The following is a 27,061-nucleotide window of genomic DNA, read 5'->3' as shown; positions in this document are numbered from 1 at the left end:
TAGTAAAGTATAGGCTTCTAACTGGGGAATGCAAGGTGCGTCTTTTCCTGTTGGGGTCTGCAATCGACCATGGATGGTAGGGCATGGGCGCTCCCCCTTCTGGCCTCCTGTCTCTGTTTTAAATGAGCTTTCCTTTTGATGAATTTTCACAAGCGTTCCAGTGTGTGAATAGGCCACGGTTTATTTCCCCATTTTACTCTTGATAGGCATTTGGATAGTTTCAGGTGTGGGGCCTTTAGCGAACTGCTATGAACGTCTTTGTACATACCTTTCGTTGGACATGTGTATGCATCTCACTACAAGTGATTTAGTTTTCATTTTCTATTCCTCGGGATGTATAAACATAACAAAAATGGTTTTTTAAATTTTTTTAATGTCTATTTTTGAGAGAGAGAGAAAGCAGAGTGTGAGGAGGGGCGGGGAGGGGCAGAGAGAGGGAGACACAGAACTTGAAGCAGGCTCCAGGCTCTGAGCTGTCAGCACAGAGCCTGATGCAGGGCTGGAACCCACGAACCGTGAGATCGTGACCTGAGCCGAAACCAAGAGCCAGACGCTTAACCCACTGAGCCACCCAGGTGCCCCTCTCAGCTTCTTTCTGAACGTCACTGTACTCTTGTCCTTCTGGGCAGACCTGTTTCCTCTGCTTCTCTTCGAGCAAAGCCAAACCTGGCGTCCACTTGGTCCCAGAGAGAAATGGGTGGGAATCTCTGAATCCCCACAGCAAGATCGTGAGATGGTGAGCCTGACTGGCCCAGTCAAGAATCAGTCGCCTATCGCTGGAGGGCAGGGTCCTGTGCAAGCATGACTGCCCTGTGGACGGACTAGTGCCCAGAAAGAACAGTGTGGACTGAGCTGACGCCTCCGAAGCGCACGGACTCCAGTGGAGCTCTAAGGTGGGAACGAGAGACCTGCACCCTAGGGCTGCTGTTGCTTCAAGGAACCTCTTACGTATCTGGGCCTTTGTTCTCTTCTGTTCGCTTCTCTTCATCCAGTGCTCTCTACAGTTCTTTATGTCGAGTCTTAAGTTTGCTTTTCTGCGGGTGTTTCCAGAAGCTTCCACGAACGTGGAGATGTGGGAAAGATGACGTGTCAAGTAAACAAGAGAGAATCCTGAAATAAACTAGACAAACTTATGAGCTGTGGGATTTGAAAAAGACATACCCTTTTGACCTTAGACCAAATTCGTGGTTTGGGCTACAAGGCCAGTTAGGCATTCAAGCTAGAAAAAAATGTTACTCCTCTTTAGAGACTGAGGAACGAGTCCCATGTTCTTTTTTTTTTTTTTTTTTTTTTACTGTTTATTAATTTTTAAGAGAGAGAGAGTGGGGGAGGAGCAGAAAGAGAGGGAGGCTCTAGGCTCTGAGCTGTCAGCATAGAGCCCGAGGCGGGGCTCGAACCCACAAACTGTGAGATCATGACCTGAGCCGAAGTCAGCCGCTTAACAGACTGAGCCACCCAGGCGTTCCAAGCCCCGTGTTCTTATCTGGAGCTACTTGTTCTGGAGGAAGTCCTTGGAGCTGCCTACAGCCTGGCATGCGTCTGAGTTCTCCAAGACATGTATTTTGATGGGTTCCGAACAGCACATGATAGACGCGACTTGTTTGATTGCTATCAATTCATTGTTGTGGTTGTGTTTGAAAACATTTTAAAAATCCAGTAACCATAGGGGAACTGTGTGCAGCGCACACAGGAACTCTCTGTGATAGTCTTGCAACTTTTCCGTAAACCTAAAACTATTTGAAAATAAAACGAGTTTAAAAACAGAATGAAATAACCAACCAAACACCTAAACCTAAGGGTGAAATTAATTAACCATGCATTTTAGGGGTGCCTGGCTGGCTCAGTCAGTAGAGCAGGCGACTCCTGATCTCAGGGTTGTGAATTCGAGCCCCATGTTGGGTGTAGAGATTCCTTTAGAAAAAAAATGTTTTTAAAGCATGCATTTTAAAATGTGGTGCTTGGGGCGCCTGGGTGGCGCAGTCGGTTAAGCGTCCGACTTCAGCCAGGTCACGATCTCACGGTCCGTGAGTTCGAGCCCCACGTCAGGCTCCGGGCTGATGGCCCGGAGCCTGGAGCCTGTTTCCGATTCTGTGTCTCCCTCTCTCTCTGCCCCTCCCCCGTTCATGCTCTGTCTCTCTCTGTCCCAAAAATAAATAAACGTTGAAAAAAAAAAATTAAAAAAAAAAAAAAATGTGGTGCTTACAGAAGTATGCCGATGGGAAAGTGAGCTCCTGGCATGTTTACAAATCACCAAAAGCTATTGAGTTCCACTGATGATGTGTACATCATAAACACCTATCTTTTTTTTTTAATATCTTTACATTTATTTATTTTTGAGGGAGGAAGAGAGAGAGAGAGATGCAGAGAGAGAGAGGGGGACAGAGAACCCGAAGCAGGTTCTGCACTGACAGCAGAGAGCCCGATGCAGGGCTTGAACTCACGAACCGTGAGATCACGACCTGAACCGAAGTTGGATTCTTAACCAACTGTAAGATCGTGACCTGAGCCCAAGTAGAATGCTTAACCAACTGAGCCACCCAGGCACCCCCATAAGCACCTATCTTAAGGTTGTGTCTACACAGATTGGCTCCCCATTGATTGACAGAGAAAATGTACTATTTGTAGGCTGTCCAGTCTTAGTACAACCCTCTGTATAGGTGCTTTGGTTAATCGTGTGGGGGTAGCAGAAGAATACGGAAAGCTCATGGAGCTTTGGAGCTGGCCAGGTCTGGGTTTACATCGTTTACCATTCACTAACTAGCTGGGTGACTTTAGGGGAGTTACTTAACCTCCCTGGGTATGTGTGAAATGGGGGTTAATAATACTGTGCTACAACATGGATGGAACTGGAGAGTGTGATGCTAAGTGAAATAAGCCATACAGAGAAAGACAGATACCATATGGTTTCACTCTTATGTGGATCCTAAGAAACTTAACAGAAACCCATGGGGGAGGGGAAGGAAAAAAAAAAAAGAGGTTAGAGTGGAAGAGAGCCAAAGCATAAGAGCCTCTTAAAAACTGAGAACAAACTGAGGGTTGATGGGGGGTGGGAGGGAGGGGAGGGTGGGTGATGGGTATTGAGGAGGGCACCTTTTGGGGTGAGCACTGGGTGTTGTATGGAAACCAATTTGACAATAAACTTCATATATTGAAAAAAAATAATACTGTGCTACAGACTTGCTGCGACAATTAAATGAGATGGTATATCAAAAATATCTGGTCAGGGGACGCCTGGGTGGCTCAGTTGGCTGAGCGTCCAACTCATGGTCTCAGCTCAGGTCTTGATCTCACGGTTCGTGAGTTCAAGCCCACATCGGGCTCCACACTGACAGCGCGGAGCCTGCTTGGGATTCTCTCTCTCCCTCTCTCTCTCTGCCCCTCCCCTTCTTGCTCTCTCTGTCTCTCTCAAAATAAATAAATAAACTTAAATTTAAAAAAATATCTGGTCTATTGTTCAGACTTAGTAAATGGTAGCAATTCATCTTTAAGAGTTCCTAGAGTAAACCTGTAACATAGTTTTTCTTCTTTCTTTTCCTTCCCTTCCCTTCCCTTCCCTTCCCTTCCCTCAGCTTCCTTCCTTCCTTCCTTCCTTCCTTCCTTCCTTCCTTCCTTCCTTCCCTCCCTCCCTCCCTCCTTCCCTCCCTCTCCGCTTCCTTCCTTTGCTTCCTTCTTTAGTTTTTGACTGGATTGGGGAGGGGATGAACAGCTTCTGTATCAGCAGGCAGTTAACAGAAAGCTGACACTGGTGTAGATATTTAGGTGCAAACTGAAAACTAAAATTTGAAAATGAATGGGTAATAAATAAACTGCTATAAGACTCCCTGCTTTACGGAGGGAGTAGAAGTCTGGAGCCCAGGATTGTTAGGAACCAGTAAAAGGTCCCAAGAAGATGAGGAGGTTCATCTCTGAATAGGAAATGTCAAGAATAACATTCATTCATTTAACAAATATTTATACAACATCTACATGTGTCAAACAATGGGCCGGCTGCTGGGGATATAGTGGTGAATAGGCTAAGCACGGACACCGCACTGAGGGCTCTCACAGTGTAGTCCAATAGCCACACACACACACACACACACACACACACACCTGCAAGTTTCTAGATATAATACTGGTTGTGTGCAACACATACTCATATTTTTATGTTATTCTATCTCATTAAAAATATATTTCAGGGGCGCCGGGGTGGCTCAGTCGGTTATGTGTCCGACGGCCAGGTCATGATCTCACAGTTTATGAGTTCGAGCCCCGCGTCTGTGCTGACAGCTCAGAGCCTGGAGCCTGTTTCGGATTCTGTGTCTCCCTCTCTCTCTGCCCCTCCCCCACTCATGCTCTGTCTCTCTCTCTCTGTCAAAAATAAATAAACATTAACAAAAATTAAAAATATATATATATTTCGGGGCACCTGGGTGGCTCAGTCGGTTGGGCGTCCGACTTCGGCTCAGGTCATGATCTCGCGGTCTGTGAGTTCGAGCCCCACGTCGGGCTCTGTGCTCACAGCTCAGAGCCTGGAGCCTGCTTCGGATTCTGTGTCTCCCTCTCTATCTGCCCCTCCCCTGCTCATGCTCTCTCTCTCTGTCAAAAATAAAACATTAAAAAAAATTTTAATAAAAAATACATATATTTCATAACCCGTTAATAGGTTGCATCCACAGTTTGAAAAACATTGATCTAGTCAAGGAAACAGACACACAGACAATTAATTTTCATACAGTGTTATAAGTGCAATGACAGAGAAGTATTCCTAGGGGCCAAGGGAAGTATTCTGAACTCACATTTACTTTGTTAAAAAATTGTTATTTATATTTGAGAGAGGGAGAGACAGAGCGTGAGTGGGGAGAGGCAGAGAGAGACTGAGACAGAATCCGAAGCAGGCTCCAGGCTCTGAGCTATCAACACAGAGCCTGATGCAGGGCTCGAACCCATGAGCTGTGAGACCATGACCTAAGCTGAAGTCCAACGCCCAACCGACTGAGCCACCCAGGCGGCCCTCTTCCTGAGTCTTTTGGGCCTTGATTGCTTTCAGCTTGAACGAATCCGCACGCGAAAGTGGCACATCTTGGGGTGATTGTTGTGAACCCCGACGCTCACGTGCTGAGCACCTTGGCGCTCCTCGGTCTGTTCCTCTGCACGTGGCATCTCATCCTCCAGGGCCTCTCCGTGTAGCCTGGGCTTCTCGCAGCGTGGTGATCTCAGGGCAGCTGACTGCATGGCATCTGGCTTGACTGAACGTTCCAAGAAATAGGAACTGGAAGCCGCTGCCGGTTTCTTCCGACCTGAGCCCTGAAACTGGCATGTTCATGGGCACACAGACTGTGCAGTCACACGGGGCGCTGCTAAGTTCAAGGCCCTGCTTCTCTGCCATCTTGAAATTCTTTCAAAAAATTTTTTTCTTTTTTTTAAATTTTTGATTTGTTTTTGTTTTTGAGAGAGAGATAGAGACAGAATGCGAGCTGGGGAGGGGCAGAGAGAGAGGGAGACAGAGAATCCGAAGCAGGTTCCCGGCTCCGGGCTGTCAGCACAGAGCCCGACACGGGGCCCGAACTCTCGAACCGGGAGATCATGACCTGAGCCGGAGTCAGAGACTTGACCGACTGAGCCACCCAGGTGCCCCCGAAATATTCTATTTTTTAAAGTTTATTTCATTTTTTCAGCATTCTCTACACCCAACGTGGGACTCGAACCCATGACTCTGAGATCAAGAGTCACATGCTCTATGAACTGAGTCACGGGGCCACCTCGCCATCTTGAAATTCTTAATCAGTGTTTAGAAGGGACCCTACGTTTTCAGTTTGGGCTCTGCCCAGAATATCTCTTTTGCTCTACTTTATTGGTCTGAGCAGTTGCAGAACCCACGTGGATTCAAGGGAAGGGGATACAGAGCTCACCGTCAGGAAGAGTATCAAAGAACTCAGGGTCACCTTTAATCCATCACCGCATGGCGTAGGAGAGGTGATAGAGTACTAGAAGCAAGAAATCCGAGATCTAGGGGCACCCGGCTGGCTCAGTCAGAAAAGCATGTGACTCTTAGACTCAGAGTCATGAGTTTGAACCCCACATTGGGTGTAGAGACTCCTAAATAAATAAACTGTTACAAAAAGAAGAAGAAGAAATCTGAGGTCTGGTCCCAGTTTTATCGCTACAACGGGCCTGCTGCGAACAATCACTTCAGCTTTGGGGACTTCGGTTTCCTTCCACTTAAAATGAGGAAACTGGTTCAAAAGTCATGAACTTCTAGTGACACATTTGTAACTCTCGACATGTACATCTGATAGGGTATTCGTTAGAGAACAAAAATGTTTCCACGGGGCATGGGAACGGAAGGGCAATGAGCTACAAAAAAAAAAAAAAAAAAAAGATTATTGGTTTAATCAGTAGGGCTGTGGCTCTAGATTCAAGGTCACCTGCCTCCAACTTCCAGTTGTTCCTCCCACAAACACGCACCACGGGCGATGAGGCAGACCCGCAGGGCTGGGTGCTGGGTGCTGGGCTGCGGGGATGAGCCACATCCACAGACCCCAGTCTTCAGAGGCTCACGGCCTACGGTGCGGCAGGTGAGTGTAGACAGTCGCAGCCTCCAATGCGGCCGGGAAGGCACGAAGTCCTGCCCTGATGGGGGAGGGGCCGAGGAAGAGCCCGCTGAGCCCCGCGGGCTGCGGAGGACTCAGGTCCGGGGCACCGAGTGGGGCACGTTCACATCCTAGGCAGAAGGAAGAAGGGGCACGTTCACATCCTGGGCAGAGGCCTGCAAAGAGGCCCGGTCGCGGGAAAGCTGGGAGACTTGATGGAACTGAAAGTCACTCTGTGTGGAAGTAAGTGCAGAAAGGGGACGTGTTCGGTGGGTGGTGGCAGGAGAGGGTGCTGACGGAAGGGGTGATGAGGGAACGGGGCTGAAGGCGGAAGCTGGGGTCAGATCACCGGGAGCCTCTAGGCCTTGAGAGAGAGTTTGGATTCTACCCTGAGGCCCAGGCAAACATTGAAGGGTTCGAACTTGGACGGAGGGTCTCGGCTCTGGGTTGAAGGACTCTCACCGGGGTTGCTGTGTGGACTGCTGAGGTCAGACTGGTTGGAAGTAGGGCAGGGTAGGCTGGGAGCAGCCTGGTAGGAGGCTGTGGTTTGTGGTCTGGGTGAGCAATGATGGTGACGGCACGAAGGCAGAGGCAGTGGAGACGGCGTGAAATGCACAGACGAGAGACACTTAGTAGAAGCGAGACTTGTGACCGCGTGTAGAGCAGGGAGAAGAGGGCAAGGGTCCTGCCCAAGTTCCTGGTCGGAGCAACAGGGTGGATGGTGGTGTCATTTACCGGGAGGGAAAGACCACGAGAACAGGTGTTTTTTGGAGGAGAAGCGGAGGGATCAAGGGTTCAGTTTGGTATATCCGGGCAAACCTTGGTTTGCGAGCATTAATTCGGTCCGGAAGCGTGATTGTCATCCAGAGCGCTTGTATGTCGGAGCAAATTTCAAGAACCATCGGCTCAGTTGCGATCATCGTCACGTACTACTCGCATTGCAAGACACCACTCGTTTGGCAAATTAAATTTGATTAGAAGTGTTTGCTCATCTTGGGGAACCCTCACCAAACAAGGTTTTACTGTATTTGGTTTGGGATGGCTGTGAGACTTCCAGGAGAAGATATCCAATAGAGATATCTTGTGGATATGCAAGTCAAAAGAGAACCGGAGGAGGCTGTGGGTTAGGGGAGGGGTTTTGTTTTGACCTAGGAGTGACAGCTTGTTTGCAAAATGACGTTGAAGAGCGCAGAAGAGAAGGAAAGGTAGGAAGACAGAGGGGGTCAATAGGAATAGCCAATGGATCGAAGCTCCTGGGGGCTGGGGAGGGACGGGTTAGCCCAGGACTAGGGGTTTGTCTTACAGAGGAGGAAAGCCTAGGAATTAAGAGTTCAGATGCTTGGGTGGGGGGATGGGTGAACTAGGTGAAGGAGACTAAGAACACACTTATCTTAAAAAAAAATAGGGGCGCCTGGGTGGCTCAGAAGGTTAAGCGTCCAACTTTGGCTCAGGTCATGATCTCACGTCAGCGCACAGCCTGCTTCAGATCCTTGATCTCCCTGCCTCTCTGCCCCTCCCCACCCACTCCACCCCCCCCCCCCCGCCGTCTCTCAAAAAATAAACAGCTTAAAAAAAGAAAGAAAATCATTTATATTAAAAAAGTACACTTATCCTGATGAACACTGAGTAACATATAGAACCGTCGAATCACTGTATTGTACACCTGAAACTAATATACCACCGTATGTTAACTCTACTAGAATTTAAAAAAAAATAAAAAAAAAAGAGTTCAGGGGCGCCTGGCTGGCTCAGTCGGTAGAGCACGTGACTCTTGATCTCAGGGTTGTGAGTTTGAGACCCACGTTGCAGGGCAAGATTAGGTAAAAAAAAAAAAAAAAAAAAAAAAAGAAAAGAGTTCAGGCTCTGGAATCTGGGTCCTGTCGCCTTCTAGCTGTGAGACCTTGGGCAAGTCACTTACTTTCCTGAGTGTCAGTTTCCTCAACTTTAAAGTGGGAAAATGATGAGAACCTGCTAAGTTTGGCCTGATAATCAACGGCCATAGTGTGTGTAATAGGCTTACCACGGTGCTTGGCTCTTAGGTCGTGCCCCCTAAATGGGAGGTGTCATCGTTATAACAGGAGCACAGGAGGAAAGGTCACGCACAAGTCAGGTCATAGGTTTGGTTACGGGAAGCTGAACAAATTCTTTTTAGATATTTTATACCTTTTTGATGAAATAAAAGGTGAGGTTATCTAAAGGGGGCTATGTGCGGATGTCTCTGAGACTAGAAAAGCCACTTGTTTTGCATTGCCTAGGAGACAGGATAGTCACTGTCAACAAGGGTCAACAAATTGCCAGTCACTGAAATCGTCAAGATTTGCTTTTTGGTTTTTTTTTTTTAATGTTTATTTATTTTTGAGAGAGATAGAGACAGAGCGTGAGTGGGGGAGGGGGCAGAGAGAGAGGGAGACACAGAATCCAAAGCAGGTTCCAGGCTCTGAGCTGTCAGCACAGAGCCCGAGGCGGGGCTCGAACCCACGAACCGTGAGATCATGACCTGAGCCGAAGTCGGATGCTCAACCGACTGAGCCCCCCAGGCGCCCCAAGATTTGCTTTTATTTTATTTTATTTTATTTTAATTTTTTTAAATGTTTTTATTAATTTTTGACAGAAGAACAGAGCATGAGCGGGGGAAAGGTCAGAGAGAGAGGGAGACACAGAATCCAAAGTGGGCCCTGGGCTGTCAGCACAGAGCCCAACGCGGGGCTTGAACTCACAGAGAGATCATGACCTGAGCTGAAGTCGGATGCTCAACTGACTGAGCTACCCAGGCGCCCCAAGATTTGCTTTTAAATTAAAGTGACTCCTGCTTTTGTAGCCTAGTACTGAAACTTGTACGCAGTACAAGTCACAAGTATTTGTTCATCTGTTTTTTTCCTGATCTAGTTTCCTTTGTTTTTAAGAGTTTATTTTTTAAGTAATCTCTACATCCAACACGGGGCACGAACTTACAACCCCGAGATCAAGAGTCACGTGCTCCACCGACTGAGCCAGCCAGGTGCCCCTGATCTAGTTTCTTAATAGACATTGTAAAGAACAATTATACCAAAAAGTTGAGAAGATAATACAGATAAAGCTCATGATTTATTTGGATTTTCTTAGTTTTTACTTAATATCTGTTTTCTGTTCCAGGATCCCATCCACTTTGCATATCGTTGTTATATCCCCTTAGGCTCTTGTTGGCTGTGATGGTGTCTTGGATTTTCCTTTTTGATGACCTTGACAATTTTGAGTACTGGTCAAATTTTTGTAGGATGCCCCTTTATTGGATTGTTTGATGTTTTTGTCATGATTAGAATGAGGTTATAGGTTTGGAGGAGGAAGGTCACAGAGATAAAGTGCCGTTCTTCTCAGATCATGTCAAGGGTACATCCCCCTTGATATTGACCTTGATCACCTGGTTAAAGTAGTGTGGCTCAGGCTTCACCATAAAGTTACTTTTCCTTCTTCCCAACTGTACTCTTTGGAAGGAAGTCACAATGTGCAGCACTCTCTTAAGGAGCAGAGCATTGTATTTTCCACACTTTAAGGGAGGAATGTCCCCATAAATTATTTGGAATTATTCTGCGTGGGACATCTGTCTCTTCTTTCCTATTTATTTGTTTATTTATTTAATAATTTATTTATATCAAAATAGACTTATGGGTATTTCTTTTATACTTTGTATACTTTTTATAATCCAGTACCTTCCCAGCCCTAGAATCAACTATTTTTCCAAAGAAGCAAGGAACCTTGGTTTCTTTTACTGGGAAATGGTATTAGAAACCAAGATCTGGGCACTAGGTATTTCCCATCCGAATAAACTTTAATCTGATCACAAACCTATCATCTTGAAGTAACATAGTTGTTTTTTTTTTTTTTGAAGTATATTTATTTCTTTTGAGGCAGAGAAGAGCACAGGGGCAGCAGAGGAGCAGAGAGAGGGAGAGAGAGAGAGAGAGAGAGAGAGAATCCCAAGCAGGCTCCGCACTGTCAGCGCAGAGCCTGATGCAGGGCTCAATCCCACGAACTGCGAGATCATGACCAAAACCAAGAGTCAGACGCTTAACAGGCTGAGCCACCCTGGCGCCCCATCATAGTTGCTTTTTGTATCAGTGTTCAACCAGAGAAACAGGACCAGTAGGCAATATCTATTAAGAGATTTGTCGCAAGGAACTGACTTCCATGATGGTGAGGTCTGACTAGGCAAATTGGGAATCCACAGGGCAGGCCTTCAGGAGGGTACAGTGGACCTCATGAGCTTGGGCTGTCCACAGGCAGAATTTCTTTTCTTGAGGGAGCTTCAACCCTGCTCTTAAGGCTCCTCAACTGATTAAATCAGTCCCACCCAGGTTATTCAGCAAAGCCCGGTTTGGATCTTCTGTCCTCCTCTCTCTTCTCTCTCTCTCTCAAAATGAATAAACATTTAAAAAAAAAAAAAAAAAAGCAAATGGTCTACATGCTCCAATCAAAAGACTAGGGAGACTGAATATATTAAAAAAAAAAAAAAAAAAAACCCAGACAACCAAACAAATGAAAACAAGACCCATCTATGTTTCCTACAAGAGACTCACAACAGACTTAAAGACACACACAAACAAAAAGTGAATGAATGGAAAAATATACTCCATGTAAATGGAAGCCAAAAAAAAAAAAAAAAAAAAAGCTGGGGTAGGCAATACTTGTATCAAAGAAAATAGGGTTTAAAAGGAAGAGTGTAATAAGAGACAAAGAATAGCACTACATAATGATAAAGGGATCAATCCAACAAGAGGATATAACAATTGTGGGGTTTTTTTATTAAAAATTTTTTTGGGGGCGCCTGGGTGGTGCAGTCGGTTGAGCGTCCGACTTCAGCCAGGTCACAATCTCGCGGTCCGTGAGTTCGAGCCCCGCGTCAGGCTCTGGGCTGATGGCTCGGAGCCTGGAGCCTGTTTCCGATTCTGTGTCTCCCTCTCTGTCTGACCATCCCCCATTCATGCTCTGTCTCTCTCTGTCCCACAAATAAATAAACGTTGAAATAAAATTTTTTTTAATGTTTATTAATTTTTGAGAGACAGAGCGTGAGTGGGGGAGAGGCAGAGAGAGAAGGAGACACAGAATCCGAAGCAGGCTCCAGGTTCCAAGCTGCCAGCACAGAGCCCGACCCGGGGCTCGAACCCGTGAACCACAGGATCATGACCTGAGCTGAAGTCGGCCGCTTAACCGACCTAGCTACCCAGGCGCCCCAAGGACATAACAATTATAAATATATATGCACCCAACAGGGGAGTGTCTAAATATATAAAGAAATATTGACAGATATAAGGGAGAAAGTGACAGTAATACAATAAGGCACTTTAACACCCATCCCCTTACATCAGTGGATAGATCATCCAGATAGAAAAATCAATAAGGAGGGGCACCTGGGTGGGTAAAGCGAGTCTAGAAGGAAGACATCTCAGGGCACCTGGGTGGCTCAGTCGGCTAAGCCTGTGACTTTAGTTCAGGTCATGATCTCATGCTTGTGAGTAGAGGGAACCTATCTCAACAGGAGAAAGGCCATATATAACAAACCCACAACTAATATCATATTCAATGGTGAAAAGCTGAAAGCTTTTTCTCTAAGGTCACGGACAAGACTAGGATGTCCATTCTTAGCACATTTAGTCAGCATAGCACTGCACGTCCTAGCCGCAGCAATCAGACCAGGAAAAGAAATAAAAGCCACCCAAATTGGTAAAGAAGAAGTAAAATTTTCACTGTTTGCAGATGACATGATACTATGTAACATGGAAAGCATACATAGTATCTCCACTGGAAAGTAGAACTGATAAATGAACTCAAAGTTGCAGGATACAAAATTAATATACAGAAATCTGTTGTATTTCTATACGCTGATAATGAAGTGACAGAAACAGAAATTAAGAAAACAATCCCATTTACATTTCATCAAAAAGAATAAAATACTGGGGCGCCTGGGTGGCTCAGTCGGTTCAGCGTCCGACTTCAGCCAGGTCACGATCTCGCGGTCCATGAGTTCGAGTCCCACACTGGGCTCTGTGCTGACGGCTCAGAGTCTGGAGGCTGTTTCAGATTCTGTGTCTCCGTCTCTCTCTCTCTCTCTCTGCCCCTCCCCCGCTTATGCTCGCTCTCACTCTCTCTCTCTCTCTCTCTCTCTCTGTCTCTCTCTCTCTCTCTCTCAAAAATAAGTAAACATTTAAAAAAAGAATAAAATACCTAGGAACAAATTTAACCAAGGAAGTGAAAGGCCTGTATTCTAAAACCTATGAGACCTTGATGAACAAAATTGGAGATGACACAAATAAATGGAAAGACAGTCCATGCTCGTGGATGGGAAGAATTAATATTGCTAACACGTTCATACCATCCAAAGCAATCTACAGATTCAATGCAATCCCAATAAAAATACCAATACTCTCTTTCACAGAACTACAACAAATAATCCTACAATTTGTATGGAACCACAAAAGACCCCAAATAACTAAAGCAATCTTAAGAGAGAAGAACAAAGTTGGAAGTATCACAATCCTAGGTTTAAAACAATACTACAGGGGTGCCTGGGTGGCTCAGTCGGTTAAGCCTTGGACTTCAGCTCAGGTCATGAGCTCATGGTTCGTGGGTTCGAGCCCCGCGTCGGGCTCTGTGCTGACAGCCGGATCCTGGAGACTGCTTCGGCTTCTGTGTCTCCCCCTCTCTCTGCCCCTCTCGTGCTCTGTCTCTGTCTCTCAGTAATAAATAAACGTTAAAAATTTATAAAAATAAAATAAAATAATAAATAAAACAACACTACAAAGCTACAGTAATCAAAACAGTATGGTATTGGCACAAAAACAGACACACAGATGGCACCTGGCTGGCTCAGTGGGTTGGGCATCCAACTCTTGATTTCAGCTCAGGTCATGGACTCACAGTTCATGAGTTCAAGCTCCATGTGGGGCTCTGTGCTGACCATGCGGAGCCTGCTTGGGATTCTGTCTCCCACTCTCTCTGCCCCTCCTCCACTTGTTCTCTACTCTCTCTCTCAAAATAAATAAATAAACATTAAAAAAAGACACATAAAACAATAGAATGGTATAGAAAACCCAGAAGTAAACCCATGCCTATATGGTCATTTAATCTATGACAATGGAGGCAAGAATCTACAATGGGCAAAAGACAGACTCTTCAATAAAAGGTGTTGGGAAAACTGGACGGCTACATGCAGAAGAATGAAACTGGACTACTTACACCATAAGTAAAAATACAGTTAAAATGGACTAAAGAGGGGCGCCTGGGTGGCGCAGTCGGTTAAGCGTCCGACTTCAGCCAGGTCACGATCTCGCGGTCCGTGAGTTCGAGCCCCGCGTCGGGCTCTGGGCTGATGGCTCGGAGCCTGGAGCCTGTTTCCGATTCTGTGTCTCCCTCTCTCTCTGCCCCTCCCCCGTTTATGCTCTGTCTCTCTCTGTCCCGAAAATAAATAAACGTTGAAAAAAAAATTAAAAAAAAAATGGACTAAAGATCTAAATGTGAGACCTGAAACCATAAAACTCCTAAAAAAAAAAAAAAAAGCAGTAATCTCTTAGACATCAGCCTTAGCAATATTTTTCTGGATCAGTCTCCTCAGGCAAGGGAAACAAAAGCAAAAACAAATAATTGCAACTACATCAAACTAAAAAGTTTCTGCACAGTGAAGGACACCATCAAGAAAACAAAAAGGCAACCTACTGAAATGCAAGAACATATTTGCAAATGATATATCCGATAAGGGATTAATATCCAAAATATATAAAGAACTCCTACAACTCAACACTAAAAAGCAATCCCCAAAACCCCCAAATAATCTGGGTAAAGAATTGCCAAAGGGCCTGGATAGGCATTTTTCCAAAGAAGACATCCAGATGGCCAACAGGCACATAAGATGCTCAACGTCACTCCTCATCAGGGAAATACAGATCAAAACCACACTGAGATACCACCTCACACCCGTAAGAGTGGCTAAAATGAACAAATCAGGAGACTATAGATGCTGGCGAGGATGTGGAGAAACGGGAACCGTCTTGCACTGTTGGTGGGAATGCAAACTGGAGCGGCCGCTCTGGAAAACGGTGTGGAGGTTCCTCGAAAAATTAATAACACACGTATCATATGATCCAATCATTCCACTGCTGGTTATTTACCCGAAGAAAATGAAAACACTAATTCGAAATGATACATGCACACCTATGTTTATTGCAGCATTATTTATAATAGCCAAGATAGGTAAACAACTTAAGTGTCCATCAGTAGATGAATGGGTAAAGAGAATGTGGTATATATATATATATATATATATACACACACAATGGAGTCGTAGCCATAAAAAAGAATGAAATCTTGCCATTCATGACCACATGGATGGACCTAGAGGGTATAATGCTACGTGAAATAAGTCAGAGAAAGACAAATGCCCTATGATTTCACGTATATGTGGAATCTAAAAAACAAAAGAAAAGAACAAACAAAAGAGAAATCGATTCAGACTTATTTGTTTTTCATTTTTATTTTAAGTAGGATCCATGCCCAACATGGGGCTTGAACTCACAACCCTGAGCTCAAGAGTCTCGTGCTCTATGGACAAAGCCTGCCAGGTGTCCCAGAAGCAGACTCATTAACACACATACCAAAATGGTGGTCACCAGAGGAGAAGGGTGGAGGGACGGAGAGAATAGGTGAGGAGGATTAAGAGGTACAAACTTTCAGTCATAAAAGAAATAAATCACGGGGATGAAACATACGGCCTAGGGAATACAGTCAAATAATGTAATAATTTTGTACAGTTGGCCAGTGGTAACTACACTTACCATGATGAGCATTTTGTAATGTATGTAATTGTCAACTTACTACGATGTACACTTAAAACTAGTATAATATCGTATGTCAACTATACCTCAGTTGAAAAATAAAGTGTACAGAGGGCACCTGGGCTCAGTCGTGAAGCATCTGACTTTGGCTCAGGTCATGATCTCACAGTTCATGAGTTCGAGTCCCACATCGGGTGAGCTCCAGCCCTGTTTCGGGTGAGCCCTGCATCTCTCTCTCTCTCTCTCTTTTCTCTCTCTCTCAAAAAACCAAAGTGTACAGTTGAGTTCCTTTTAGTATATTTACAGATATGTGCTACCATTATCACAGTCAATTTTGGAATATTTTCATCACCTTAAACGAAATTCCCTGCCCTTTACTATCACCTTCTAGCCCCCCATCTTTCTCAGCCCTAGGCAACCTTTATATATCTATATCTATATCTATATCTATATCTATATCTATCTATATATATTTTTTAAATTTTTTTAATGTTTATTTTTGAGAGAGAGAGAGAGAGAGACAGGGAGACAGAGCATGAGCGGGGGAGGGGCAGAGAGAGAGGGAGACAGAATCGAAAGCAGGCTCCAGGCTCCGAGCTGTCAGCACAGAGCCCGACGCGGGGCTCGAACTCACAAACCGTGAGATCGTGACCTGAGCCAAAATCAAGAGTCGGATGCTCAACTGGCTGAGCCACCGAGGCGTCCCTATCATTACCTTTTCAAGGTTCATCCACTTTGTTGCATGTATTGGAACTTGATTCCTGTTTATGGCCAAACAATATTCTATTGTGTGGTGACGCCACATTTTGCTTATCCATTCACCTGTTGATAGACATTAGGGTTATTTTTAGCTTTGGGCTATTATGAATGATGCTGCTATGAACATTCACGTAGAAATTTTTGTGTGGACACACGTTTTCATTTCTCTTAGGTAGATAACTTGATACCCAGGAGTGGAATTTCTGAGTCACAGAGCAAACAAGTTACGGTACCAATTCCCATGTGTGTATGGGGGGGGGGGTGTTCCCCACACTAATAAGGATCAATTCTTTCGTGCCAGCTGGGTACCCTACAACGTAACTCGATTTAGCTTCATTCTGACACTATCCACCGGGAGACTGGCATCAGATTCCACAGGTCGAGGACTGAGTCCTACAAGACTCACCCCCTCCCCTGACAACTTTCGATATCAGTCATAAACCCAGGTGTCACCGGTGCTTTTGGCTGACCAGCTGTAGATTGCAGGTTCCAAGTACCCTCTCCTTGGGTTCGATTAATTCGCTAGAGCACCTCATAGAAATCAGAGAAACGTTTTACGTATTAGATCCCTAGTTTATGACAAAAGGGTATAACTCGGGAAGAGACGCATGGAAGAAATGTTTAGGGCAAGGCATAGGGAAGGGTTCTCGGGGCTTCTGTGCCCTCCAGGGTGCCACTCACCTAGCACCTCCACGTGTGTACCAGCCCAGAAGCTCTTAGAATTCCTTCCTTTTGGCTCTTTATGGACGCTTCATTACATAGCCATGGTTGATTGAATCATTGGCCTTTGGGGACTGACTCAACCTCAGGCCCTCTTCCCTCCCAGGAGGTTTGGGGGAGGTACGGAAAGTTCTGTTACTTTGGGTAATCCTGGGGTTGGTGGCCCTGGCAACCAGCCCTGTCTTAAGGGCTTTCCAAAAGACACCTGTTTAACATAACAAGACACGATTATCACTCTTATCAGGAAATTTGAAGGGTTGCTCGGTGCCTGGAACAAGGTCAAAGGCCAAATATATACATATATATTTTTTAATTTTTTTTTAACGTTTATTTATTTTTGAGACAGAGAGAGACAGAGCATGAATGGGGGAGGGTCAGAGAGAGGGAGACACAGAATCCGAAACAGGCTCCAGGCTCCGAGCTGTCAGCACAGAGCCTGACGCGGGACTTGAACTCACGGACCGCGAGATCATGACCTGAGCCGAAGTCAGCCGCTCAACCGACTGAGCCACCCAGGCGCCCCAACATATATATTTTTTAAATTTCAGTTGATTTATTTATGTTGAGAGAGAATGAGAGAGCGAGTGTATGTGAGCGGGGGAGGGGTAGAGAGAGAGAGAATCCCAAGCAGACTCCACACTGTCAGCGCGGAGCCGGATGTGGGGCTCAGTCCCATGAACCGTGACATCCTGGCCTGAGCCGGAATCAAGAGTCGGACGCTTCACCGACTGAGCCACCCAGGCGCCGCCACATATGTATTTACTATAAATCGCAATATCACATATGGTAACTCTACGTTCCAACTTTTTGAGGAGGTGCCAGACTGCTTTCCAAAGTGGCTGCACCATTTCACATTCCCACCGGCGGAGAATGAGGGTTGTCATTTCTCTGCATCCTTGTCCAATGCTTGTTATAATCTATCTGATCACAGCCATCCTCGTGGCTATAAAGTCGTATGTCATTCTGGGCTTCGCGTGCATTTCCCTAATGACTAATGATGTTGAGCATCTTTTCAGGTGCTTGTCGGCTATGTGCATATATCCCTTCTTCTCCGGAGAACCGCCCGTTCCAGTCCTTTGCCCATTTTTTAAGGGCAGGTTGTTTATATTTTTGTCGTTGAGTTGTAGGATTCTTTATATACTCTAGATACTGGACCCTTACAAGATATATGTTTGCAAATATCTTCTGCTGTTCTGTGGGTCGTCTTTTTACTTTCCCAATCGTTTTCCTTTGAGGCCCCAAAGTCTTTAATTTCGGTGAAGTCCAATTTATCTCTTTCTTGTTTTGTCCCTTGTGCCTTTGAGTGCCAAGCTATGATTCCATGGCCAAATCCATATCTATTTATTAAGCACCCTCCATTCATCAGGAACTAGGGGTACTGTAGTGGGTAAGACAGACTTGGTCCCTGTCTTCATGGAATGTAAGTCTAGTGGTGGCAGGGGAGATTTTAATGTAATAACTGCTGGAATAATTTCCTCAAGTGTAATGAGGACTAGGGGCGCCTGGGTGGCTCAGTCGGGGGCAAGCATCCGACTTCCGCTCAGGTCATGATCTCACAGGTTCGTGAGTCCGAGCTCGGAGCCTGGAGCTTGCTTCGGATTCTCTGTCTTCCTCTTTGCCCGCCTCTCTCCCGCTCATGCTCTGTCTCTCAAAAATAAATAAATGCTAAAAAAATTTTTTTGAAAAAAGTATAAGGAGGACTATGAAAAGGAGCAGAATGAGCCAAGTGCTAACCCAGCCCAAGGGGCAAGGAAGTCTTCCCCAAGGCAGTGACTAACATCTGCAGGATGAGTGGGAGTGGGCCAGGTGAAGGGGGCAAAGAACAGAGGGAAGAGTGTTTCTGGAGAGGGCACGGCATGTAGGAATTCCCAGAACTCGGAAGAACATGGCTCTTTCAAGGAACCTTGCTAGGAGGGCTGTGTGGCTGGCAGAGTGAGGAAGGGAGCAGGCAGGGGTGTGTGGGGCAGGGAGAAAAGGACTCGGGGAGAGAATGCAGAGTGAAAAGAAAGCTTTCTGAGACTTCAAGTTGGGAAACGCCAGCAATCACAGCTGTAGGAGGTCATGGAAGACGAGGGAAGAGAGTTTCCAGGAGTAGGAAGTAGCCAACATGAGTCAGTGAGGCCAGGAAGCGAATGAAGATAAGGACTTGCACTGGGCAGCTGGGAGGTCATCGCTGGAGACGGCGTAGAAGCAGTCGTGCTGGGATGATGGAGGTGGAAACCAGAATGCAGAGCGTTGAGGACAGATCTAGAAGTGAGGGGATGAGGGGCGCCTGGGGGGGCTCCTGATTTTGGCCCAGGTCATGATCTCAGTTCGTGGGATCGAGCCCCGAGTCGGGCTCTGTGCCGACAGTGTGGAGCCTGCTGGGGATTCTCTCTCTCTCTCTTCTCTCTGTGCCTCTCCCCATGCTGGCATGCACTCTCTCTCTCTCAAAATAAACAAATAAACATTAAAAAAAAAAAGATGTGGGGCGCCTGGGTGGCGCAGTCGGTTAAGCGTCCGACTTCAGCCAGGTCACGATCTCGCGGTCCGTGAGTTCGAGCCCCGCGTCAGGCTCTGGGCTGATGGCTCGGAGCCTGGAGCCTGTTTCCAATTCTGTGTCTCCCTCTCTCTCTGCCCCTCCCCCGTTCATGCTCTGTCTCTCTCTGTCCCAAAAATAAATAAACGTTGAAAAAAAAAAAAAAAAATTAAAAAAAAAAAAAGATGTGAGATGGAGACAGTGAGGGGAGGAGACCTCCCTTTGGAGAGGCTTGGCTGTGAAGAGGAGAGAGTCACAGATTTGGCCAGAAGGCTGGGAGAGACTTGAGCCCGTTTGTCCCCCCCGTTTTTTGTTTTTTGTTTTTTTTGAGAGAGAGAGAGTGCATGTGTGAGCCTGTGCACACCCACACAATCAGGGGAGTGGCAGAGAGAGAAGGAGAGAGAGAATCTCAGGCAGGCTCTGCTCAACAGCTCAGAGCCCAACTTGGGACTCGATCCCAGGAGCTGTGAGATCATGACCTGAGCTGAAATCAAGAGTCCGACGCTCAACCGACTGAGCCCTCCAGGCGCCCCTCTCCTGGTCTCCGTGTGCCCTGCTAGGCTGTTGCACATGCATCATCTGAAACCCTCGGAACCCTGCTGGGGAGGTTGTGTTGGTCCCATTTTGCTGATGAGGAAGCACAACTCAGAGGAGTGAGTGGCCTGCTTGCTCAAGATCACTAATCGGTAGTCGGCATTCAAACCCAGGCTAAGCTAAGTGCTTTGCACACCAGTGGTTTTGAACTTTGCTAGGCGGGGGGGGGGGGGGGGGGGGCGCTGTGTGCCACCGTCTGTCCATCTCCGTGTTCACCAGTTTTACACGTGGGGCTTCGAGGTCAGCTTCGTGAGAGCAAGTTCTATGGAGGAAAAAAAAGTTTGAACGCCACTGCTCTCCACAGGGTTCTGTGAACTTCTGAGTTGAAGCATGACTTTTCTTGAAGCGTTTTTCCAGAAACGCTTTGCTTGTGTGATGTTCCACTGCGACCCCCCCCCCCCCCGTCTCCCTGGCACATCCATGCTTCATGTGACTGCCAGCGTGACTTTTCTAAAATCCCAGCAGGTTACTCCTCTGCTTAGAAACCTTCTATGGCTCCTGGCTACCTTTAGGGCAAAATCTACGCTCCTCCGTTAGCATGACCTATGAGACCCTTGGTGATCTGAACCCCCGCCCACTTCTCCAGCTTTGTCCTTAACTACTGCCCGGCTCCCGCCTTCCTGCCAAACCTGCCGACTTACATTTCCTGGTACTTGCTGTATTCTCCCAGACATACTCCGGTGGCTCTGCCAGGAGGCCCCTCCCCCCTTCCACTGACCAACGCCCCACGCACCCCTGGAGCCTCAGATCCGGCCTTACCTTCCTCCCTGGAAAGCTTTTCCTGCACCTTTCGCCTGGGTCAGGCCCCGCCCTTGGGTGGCAACCCACCCGAAACTCTCATGCTCACCTGTCACAGGCCTGCTTCTGTCACCTTTCCTCGTCCCCTGCTCCACCAGAATGCAGATTTGCATCATCTGCTTAGCTCCGTCTTGCTCCCCTGGAAAGCAGTTTCTCAGGGAATCTGTTCTTTCTCTTGGGGTAAGCATACCAGTCTTGCCTCAAAAAGCATACCAGAAATGCCAATGGCTTGATGTGAGGCATGGAGGCTTTTCAGCATGGGAGTCTGTCCCCTGCAGCCAAACCTCAATTTTACATGGAGGAGGTAGGCTAGGCAATATCACATGATGAGGGAAATCTGCGCGGGAGAATAGCTGACTCCGGGAGAAACGATACAGAGTGCTTTCCAATCTTCCGGCTGACTTGGTTTTCGTTTTGGAAGAAGCAGGGCAGATGCCTGTCTCAGGTCCTCAGATCTGCTGATAGTTCAGATGCTTAGGGGCAGACTTTTCCCACGAAGAGGGGACTGCTGTTCTAACTGTCCTTTGAACGCTGGGCACCGGCACAAGCCAACGTTCCCTCCAAGCCCGGGAGCCCGCAGCCCGAGCCGCTGGGCAGGAAGGCCCCGCCCCCACGGCCTTCACCCAGCCCAGCCCACCTTGCAAGCTGTCAAGGGAGAGACCCTGGAGCGGAGACCACAGCCCTGCATCAGGCACCCAATTTGCATCTACAAAATGGGCTTGGGGGTGGAGTGGGCTGTGCCAGCTGCTGATGGCAACTGCCAGGATGCAGGAAGTGTTCACCCTTTCAAACACCGAAGAAGTTCATGGAGAACAAAAAGTTATTGCTACGCCACACTGTGTCAATTTAAGGTGTAGTTCCTAGACACATATGACAGGCCGAGAACGTTGACAGGGAAGGTTTGGATCATTTCATGGATGACAAGAACCCGGTGGGTTATTAAGGGAAGATCGTAACGTTTTGAGCCCGGAGGAGGTAACAGAGAGGGCCAAGCAGGCGGGCCAGGCGGAGACAGAAACCTGTGTGGATGAGCTCAGGGTGGCCTTTCTGTGTTCTGTGATGACTCAATTTCTCCCTGGTGTTCAAGGATGGGGATGGGAGGGCTGGGGACACAACAGTCCATTGCAAGGGCTGTCTAAGCTTCCAGGGATGCCGTGCTATTTTGAAAATGCACCGTTCTCTAAGGCAGCATGGATCCCTAGCCACCAACTGCTTTTCCCTCCCTTCAGCCAAAGTCAACCTGTATTCTACTGTCTTCATACACAATTTCTGAATGGGGGCAATTTTCCAAACTATAACTTATAGATTACACGTAATGAAAAAGCAATGCCGATGATTAAAGAAGCCCTATCTCGGAAAAAGTGCCAGTGGGTGTGTCTCATGGGAGGGCAGAAGTCCAGGTAAATTACATGACTCACCACAAAATATCAGAAATGTACACTTGCACATTTCGCCCTTCTCCCACCCCTCTGCCCCCTACAGACGACTCCTCGAGGATGAGACTTGTGCGGGAAGCCAGACCTAGCGGCCAAAGAGCCCCGGGGACAGGCAAACTGTGTGTCTCTACTCAGAGCCAAGGTGAAAGCAGATCCTTCCAGTGCACGGCTTGGCCATCTGCTGTGGGAACGAGGTCCTGAGCCGCCCCGATCACTAGCTCCTGGCCAGCTGGTGAGCTCTTCCCTGCAAATGTAGGAAGCTTCCCGCACTCGGCGGTTAATGGAAAAAAAAAAAAAAAAAGTCACTCAAAGGACAGCTTTGTCATGTGAAAGGAAAACATACTCCGCTTTAATATGCTCAAGAAGTCATCCGTGATACATTAGAAAAAGTACCCGTAAAAGCCTGGAGGTGTCAGGAGCAGGTTGGGGGGAAGGGTGACTCTGCCCGCAGGAACAGCCGAGTCAAGCCTTCAGTTAGGTGTTTCCTCTGTTATCCGTGGTTTATAGTCTTAACTCGTTCTTCTAAGCGAGTGCTTCCTAATAAACCCAGAGCTTCTGCCTGCCCAGAAATGGCTCTTGGAAGCGTTAAGTTTTCCTCTCCCACGTAGGACGGCACTCCCGCTCCTAACTCCGTAGTCCTGTAGTCTTGGGACTCGGCGTCAGGGCGGCTTGGTCTTTGCTGTCTCGGTGAGGGTACCCTGGTCCCCAGGTCTCCTGGCCGGTGGCCGTAGAAGACCTGGGACAGGTACCTGAGACAAAGCTGGAGGTGGTCCGCCGCTTGCAGGCCCAGCGCGCTCGGCTTCGGCCCGAGCTGCCGCCCCTTCGGGCGGGGCCCGAGACAACCGGAGACCGAGGCCTCGACGCGGCGTCGCGGTCCCTCCGCGCTCTCCGGTCTCCGTCGCCCTCACCGGTCCTGGAAGAAGGGGAATATTTGGCGGAAAAGGCCCTGAATTTGCGCCACCCGGCTGCCCGCGTAGTCCTTCTCCTTTCGGGGCGTGTAGTTCTTCTCCACGGCGGTCGCGCCCACCGCGCTCGGGGTCCGTCGCAGCGTCCACGCGGCGGCGCAGCCGCTGCTGTTGTTGTTGGCGTTGTTCCGCCCTCTGCCGCCCGCCGTCTCCCAGTCCTCGGCCCCCGACAGCTCCCGCAGGCTCCGCGGCGCGTCGGGTCGCAGGTAGTGACAGGCCCGGTGGCCGCTGTAGTCGCGGCGCGTGGGGTCAGCCCCCAAGGCGCCCACCAGCACCTTGATGACCATGTCGTGGCCCTGCAGGGCCGCCAGGTGGAGGGGCGTGAGGCCGCCGCTGCCCGAGGCGCTCACGTCGAGCTGCAGCCCCCGGCGCTGGGCGAAGTCGTACACCAGGATGAGCTCCTCGTGGCACCCGTGCTTGGCCAGCCAGTGCAGCACCGTGTAGCCCGTGATCGGGTCGCACCGCAGCAGCAGCCCGGGCTCGGCTTCCAGCTGCTCCCACAGCACCTCAAGGCGGCCCTCGGCGGCCGCCAGTATCCACGCGTGCTCGTGGGGCTCCAGGCACAGCCCGCCGCCGCCGCCGCCGCCACCCCCCGGACCGTTCGGCCCGGCCGGGGACTGCTCCTCGGCGCGTTCCTCCGACAGCCAGCCGGCGGGGGCCGCCCCCTGCAGCCCCAGCAGCTCCCACAGCGCTCCGCGCCGGCGGCCGCTGCCCGTTCCCGAGAGCATCGGCGAGCCGTGCAAGTCCCGGGAGGCGGCGGCCGCGGCGGCGTGGTCCCGGTACCTGCCCAGGCTGCTGGGGTCCGCTCTCGGGGGGCGGGGTGGCGCGGCGCTCCGCGAGCTCAGCGCGGTGGCGGCGAGGGAGGCCTTGCGCCCCGGGTTCGCGGCCCCCCGGGGCTCGGCCATGGTCCGGCCGCTGCCGCCGCGGCGCTTCCAGTGTCGAGCGTTCGCTGCCCTTCCCGGGCCCCTCCGGGAGAGGAACTGGCGCTGGCGTTGGGGAAGGAAGCGGCTTGAGCAATTGGGCTCCGGAGGGAGGGAGCAAAGGAGGGGAGAGGGAGGGAGAGAGGCCGCGAGCCGCGAGAGGGCCCGGCGCGGGAGGTGGGGGGGGGGTGGGTGTGTGCTTGGGAGGGTGGGAGCTCGGGCGGGGTACGCAGGGCAAGCCCCTCTAGAGCCCCGTGGGTACCGCCGCTCCCTCCGCGTCCCCGGGTCGCGGGCGGCTCCGCCCCAAACGGCCAGGTGAGCCGGGCAGCCCCGCCTCCCGCCCCGCGCGCTCCGGTGGGGCGGGCGGGAGCGGGCCCCGGCCGCCGCCCGCGCTCGCCAGCCGCCCAGCCGCCCGGCCGCCGCGGCCCGCGGGGCTTCTCGGCATCCCGGCAGCGGCTGGGGTGAAGAGGCTCTAGGGCGCCCCCTCCCCGGCGGGCTGAGCTCGGCTCTCGGCCAAGACCTCCGGGAGCGCGAGCCTTGAGTCCCGGGGCGCTGGCTCCCCGCCCCCTTCCTTCGCCTCTCCCTCTAATCTCCTCGGGAGTCTCCCTGCACTTTGTCCCCGAGCCGCCGTTGTCCCGCCCCTAGACAACGGAGGCGGTCGGGGACTCGGGCTCCCTTGCCTTGCCCTTCGTACGGCCTTGGCCCTCCCCGCGGAGCCCGGAGCGGCCCGGGATTCCCGCAGAGGAACCCGAGACGAGGGTCCAGGCGGAAACTCTTGCAGGGACCCGAAAAGGGGTGTTCCCCTCCTCCCCGCGGGTCCCTGCTCGGCTCTCCGCCCTCTCCTCCTCTTTAACCGTTCCCGAGTTGGCGTGAAGAAGCAGGCACAGGTGAATCAGTCCGCTGCCGGGGCAACGCCCTGCCCTCTTCAGAGAGGTGTCGCTGTTGTCTCCCTGAGGGTATTTTACCTTCCTTCCCTCGACCGAGTGGTAGTTCTTGCCTCCTGCCCCCGCCCCCGCCGTGTTACGGAGTTCAGTTAGTGGGCCACAGGGAGCCGCATAGAAACTTCTTGAGTCAGAGCGGGGCACAGTCGTGCTTAAGGTGGTGTTTGGGAAGATGATTCGGGGAGAGGGAGAGGCAGAGGCAAGAGGCCGGGAGGCCGTCCCGACAGTCTAGGCCAAAGGGGACGGGCGTTCAGGCCAGGCCAGCTCACTCCACTGGGCCCAACAATGATGGAAGCTATCCGAGGCTTTTCCTCCTTGACCCTCAAATATTTTGCCCTAAATATTTTGAGCTTTCCTTCGTGACAGCCTATGCATGTGCAATCGATTTTTGAACATTTATTATGTGCCAGACGCTGGACTAGATGCTTTATATATATCAACTCTTTTAATCCTCCCAGTGACCTCAAAAGCTAAGTCTCATTGCTACCCCCAGTTTGCAGAGAGGTTAGGCCACTTGCTCAAGGTCAGCCAGCAGGAAAGTGGCAGAGCAGGTCTGTGTGACACCACAGTCTTTGTCCTGGCACCGAGGGACTGGCATTCAAGCCAGGCTTATCAGCTGCCAATCACTCACACGGGCCCCAAATTTCAGCCCAATGGACGGACTTGTCCCAACCTGAGCGTATCTGACGGTTGCCCTCCTCTTCCCGAGCGTCCTCCCTCAGAGCTTCCGTCCGGGGAAGTTCTTCTCCCGGTCCTTTGACATTGGCCTCAGTGTCCACCTTCTCCAGCATGCCTCCTCCGATTACCCCAGCCCAGTGATGGCTCTCCCTCTCCCAACCAGCTGTTTGCCCTCCTCCCTTGGCACCCAGTGCTGACTGCCTTGTGGTGCTTCCCTCCCTGTGCTCTGACATGCCAAATACGCTCTCAGCTCTTCGATGGCTGTGTCATACTATCCTTGCTCTGGTTTGGCAGCCCGGGGGGTGGGGGGGAATGTGACTGCGTGTATAGGCCGAGGGGGGCAGTGTGCGTTGGGGGGGTGCCCACTCCCACGTCCCTGCCTCGGACTGCCACCTGTAGGACACCAAAACCGACTGGTGGAGTTTGTCAGTTCGTAAAAAAAAAAAATAAAGTAGCGGGGCGCCTGGGTGGCTCAGTCGGCTAAGCGTCCGACTTCAGCTCAGGTCATGATCTCGCGGTCCGTGAGTTCGAGCCCCGCGTCGGGCTCTGTGCTGACCGCTCAGAGCCTGGAGCCTGTTTCCGATTCTGTGTCTCCCTCTCTCTCTGACCCTCCCCCGTTCATGCTCTGTCTCTCTCTGTCTCAAAAATAAATAAACGTTAAAAAAAAGATTTAAAAAAATAAAAAATAAAATAGAGTAGCGATCAAGTAGCTGCTGCACCGAGCCCATCAGCCAAAGCCACCTCCTGGCCTTTGCTGACTCCTCAGAGACCAGGCCCAGGCCCAGAGTGGGGCCCCAAGCTTTCAGGCTTTCATTTTCAAAATGAACCCTGACTGACAAGCAGTTACTTCCGTTGCTCTGGAAACTCCCCTCCATAACCCCAAATTTGTAAACACCAAACCACACACATGCACACACACTTCCAGAATATGCAAACAGCTGCAGCAATATATATTTTTTTAAATCAAAATGCCAGCATGGAGAACGCAGGATAGAAGAATGCTCGGGCTATTAATTTTCCTGGCCACTAAGCGGGCAATCCCCTTCCCCGTTGGCACTAATAATATCTCTGGTTACAGTCCAAAGGCTGCAAAGGCGGTCACCTGACCGGCGCCGCACACCCATGACGCCCGTGCCCTTGCTTAGTTGGCTCTTGTTGCCAGAAACCGAACCCACGGTGCCTCCCTGGCAGCTCATTCCACCTTTACTTAGCAAGTACTTCCTGCCCTAGGTCACCAGCCGCCTTCATGGTTCCCCAGAGCCACGCATGGCCTCTAGTTCAGGAGAGAGGGTCCCTGGAACTTCAGGGCTGGGAGTGGGGTAGCGGAGGCAGAACGCAGAAACGACAGGAGTGACCCTC

The 27,061-nt window shown here is 49.7% G+C and overlaps 1 protein-coding gene and 2 long non-coding RNA genes across 3 annotated transcripts in view; 1 reads left to right on the top strand and 2 right to left on the bottom strand.

Annotated features, from left to right (window-relative positions):
* Positions 1–6,123: 6,123 nt before the first annotated feature.
* Positions 6,124–6,527, bottom strand: LOC115507534. The gene is made up of 2 exons (XR_003966693.1): positions 6,448–6,527; positions 6,124–6,336 (listed from the first exon to the last, which is right to left on the bottom strand). It is a non-coding gene; the product is annotated as an uncharacterized LOC115507534 (long non-coding RNA).
* LOC115507533 overlaps positions 6,468–27,061 on the top strand; it is a 42,953-nt gene continuing 22,359 nt past the window's right edge. Inside the window, exons 1-2 of the long non-coding RNA XR_003966691.2 lie at positions 6,468–6,557; positions 6,708–6,815. This is a non-coding gene — a long non-coding RNA (uncharacterized LOC115507533). The remainder of the gene's footprint in view (positions 6,558–6,707; positions 6,816–27,061) is intronic.
* SOWAHD (sosondowah ankyrin repeat domain family member D) lies at positions 20,028–24,396 on the bottom strand. The gene is made up of 2 exons (XM_030305948.1): positions 20,812–24,396; positions 20,028–20,226 (listed from the first exon to the last, which is right to left on the bottom strand). The coding sequence occupies exon 1, from the start codon at positions 24,066–24,068 to the stop codon at positions 23,103–23,105; it is 966 nt and encodes a 321-aa protein (XP_030161808.1). The 5' UTR covers positions 24,069–24,396; the 3' UTR covers positions 20,028–20,226; positions 20,812–23,102.

The sequence above is a fragment of the Lynx canadensis genome, chromosome X (assembly GCF_007474595.2).
Source record: "Lynx canadensis isolate LIC74 chromosome X, mLynCan4.pri.v2, whole genome shotgun sequence".
NCBI classification, from domain to species: domain Eukaryota; kingdom Metazoa; phylum Chordata; class Mammalia; order Carnivora; family Felidae; genus Lynx; species Lynx canadensis.
This window is presented reverse-complemented; position numbering and strand designations above follow the sequence as displayed.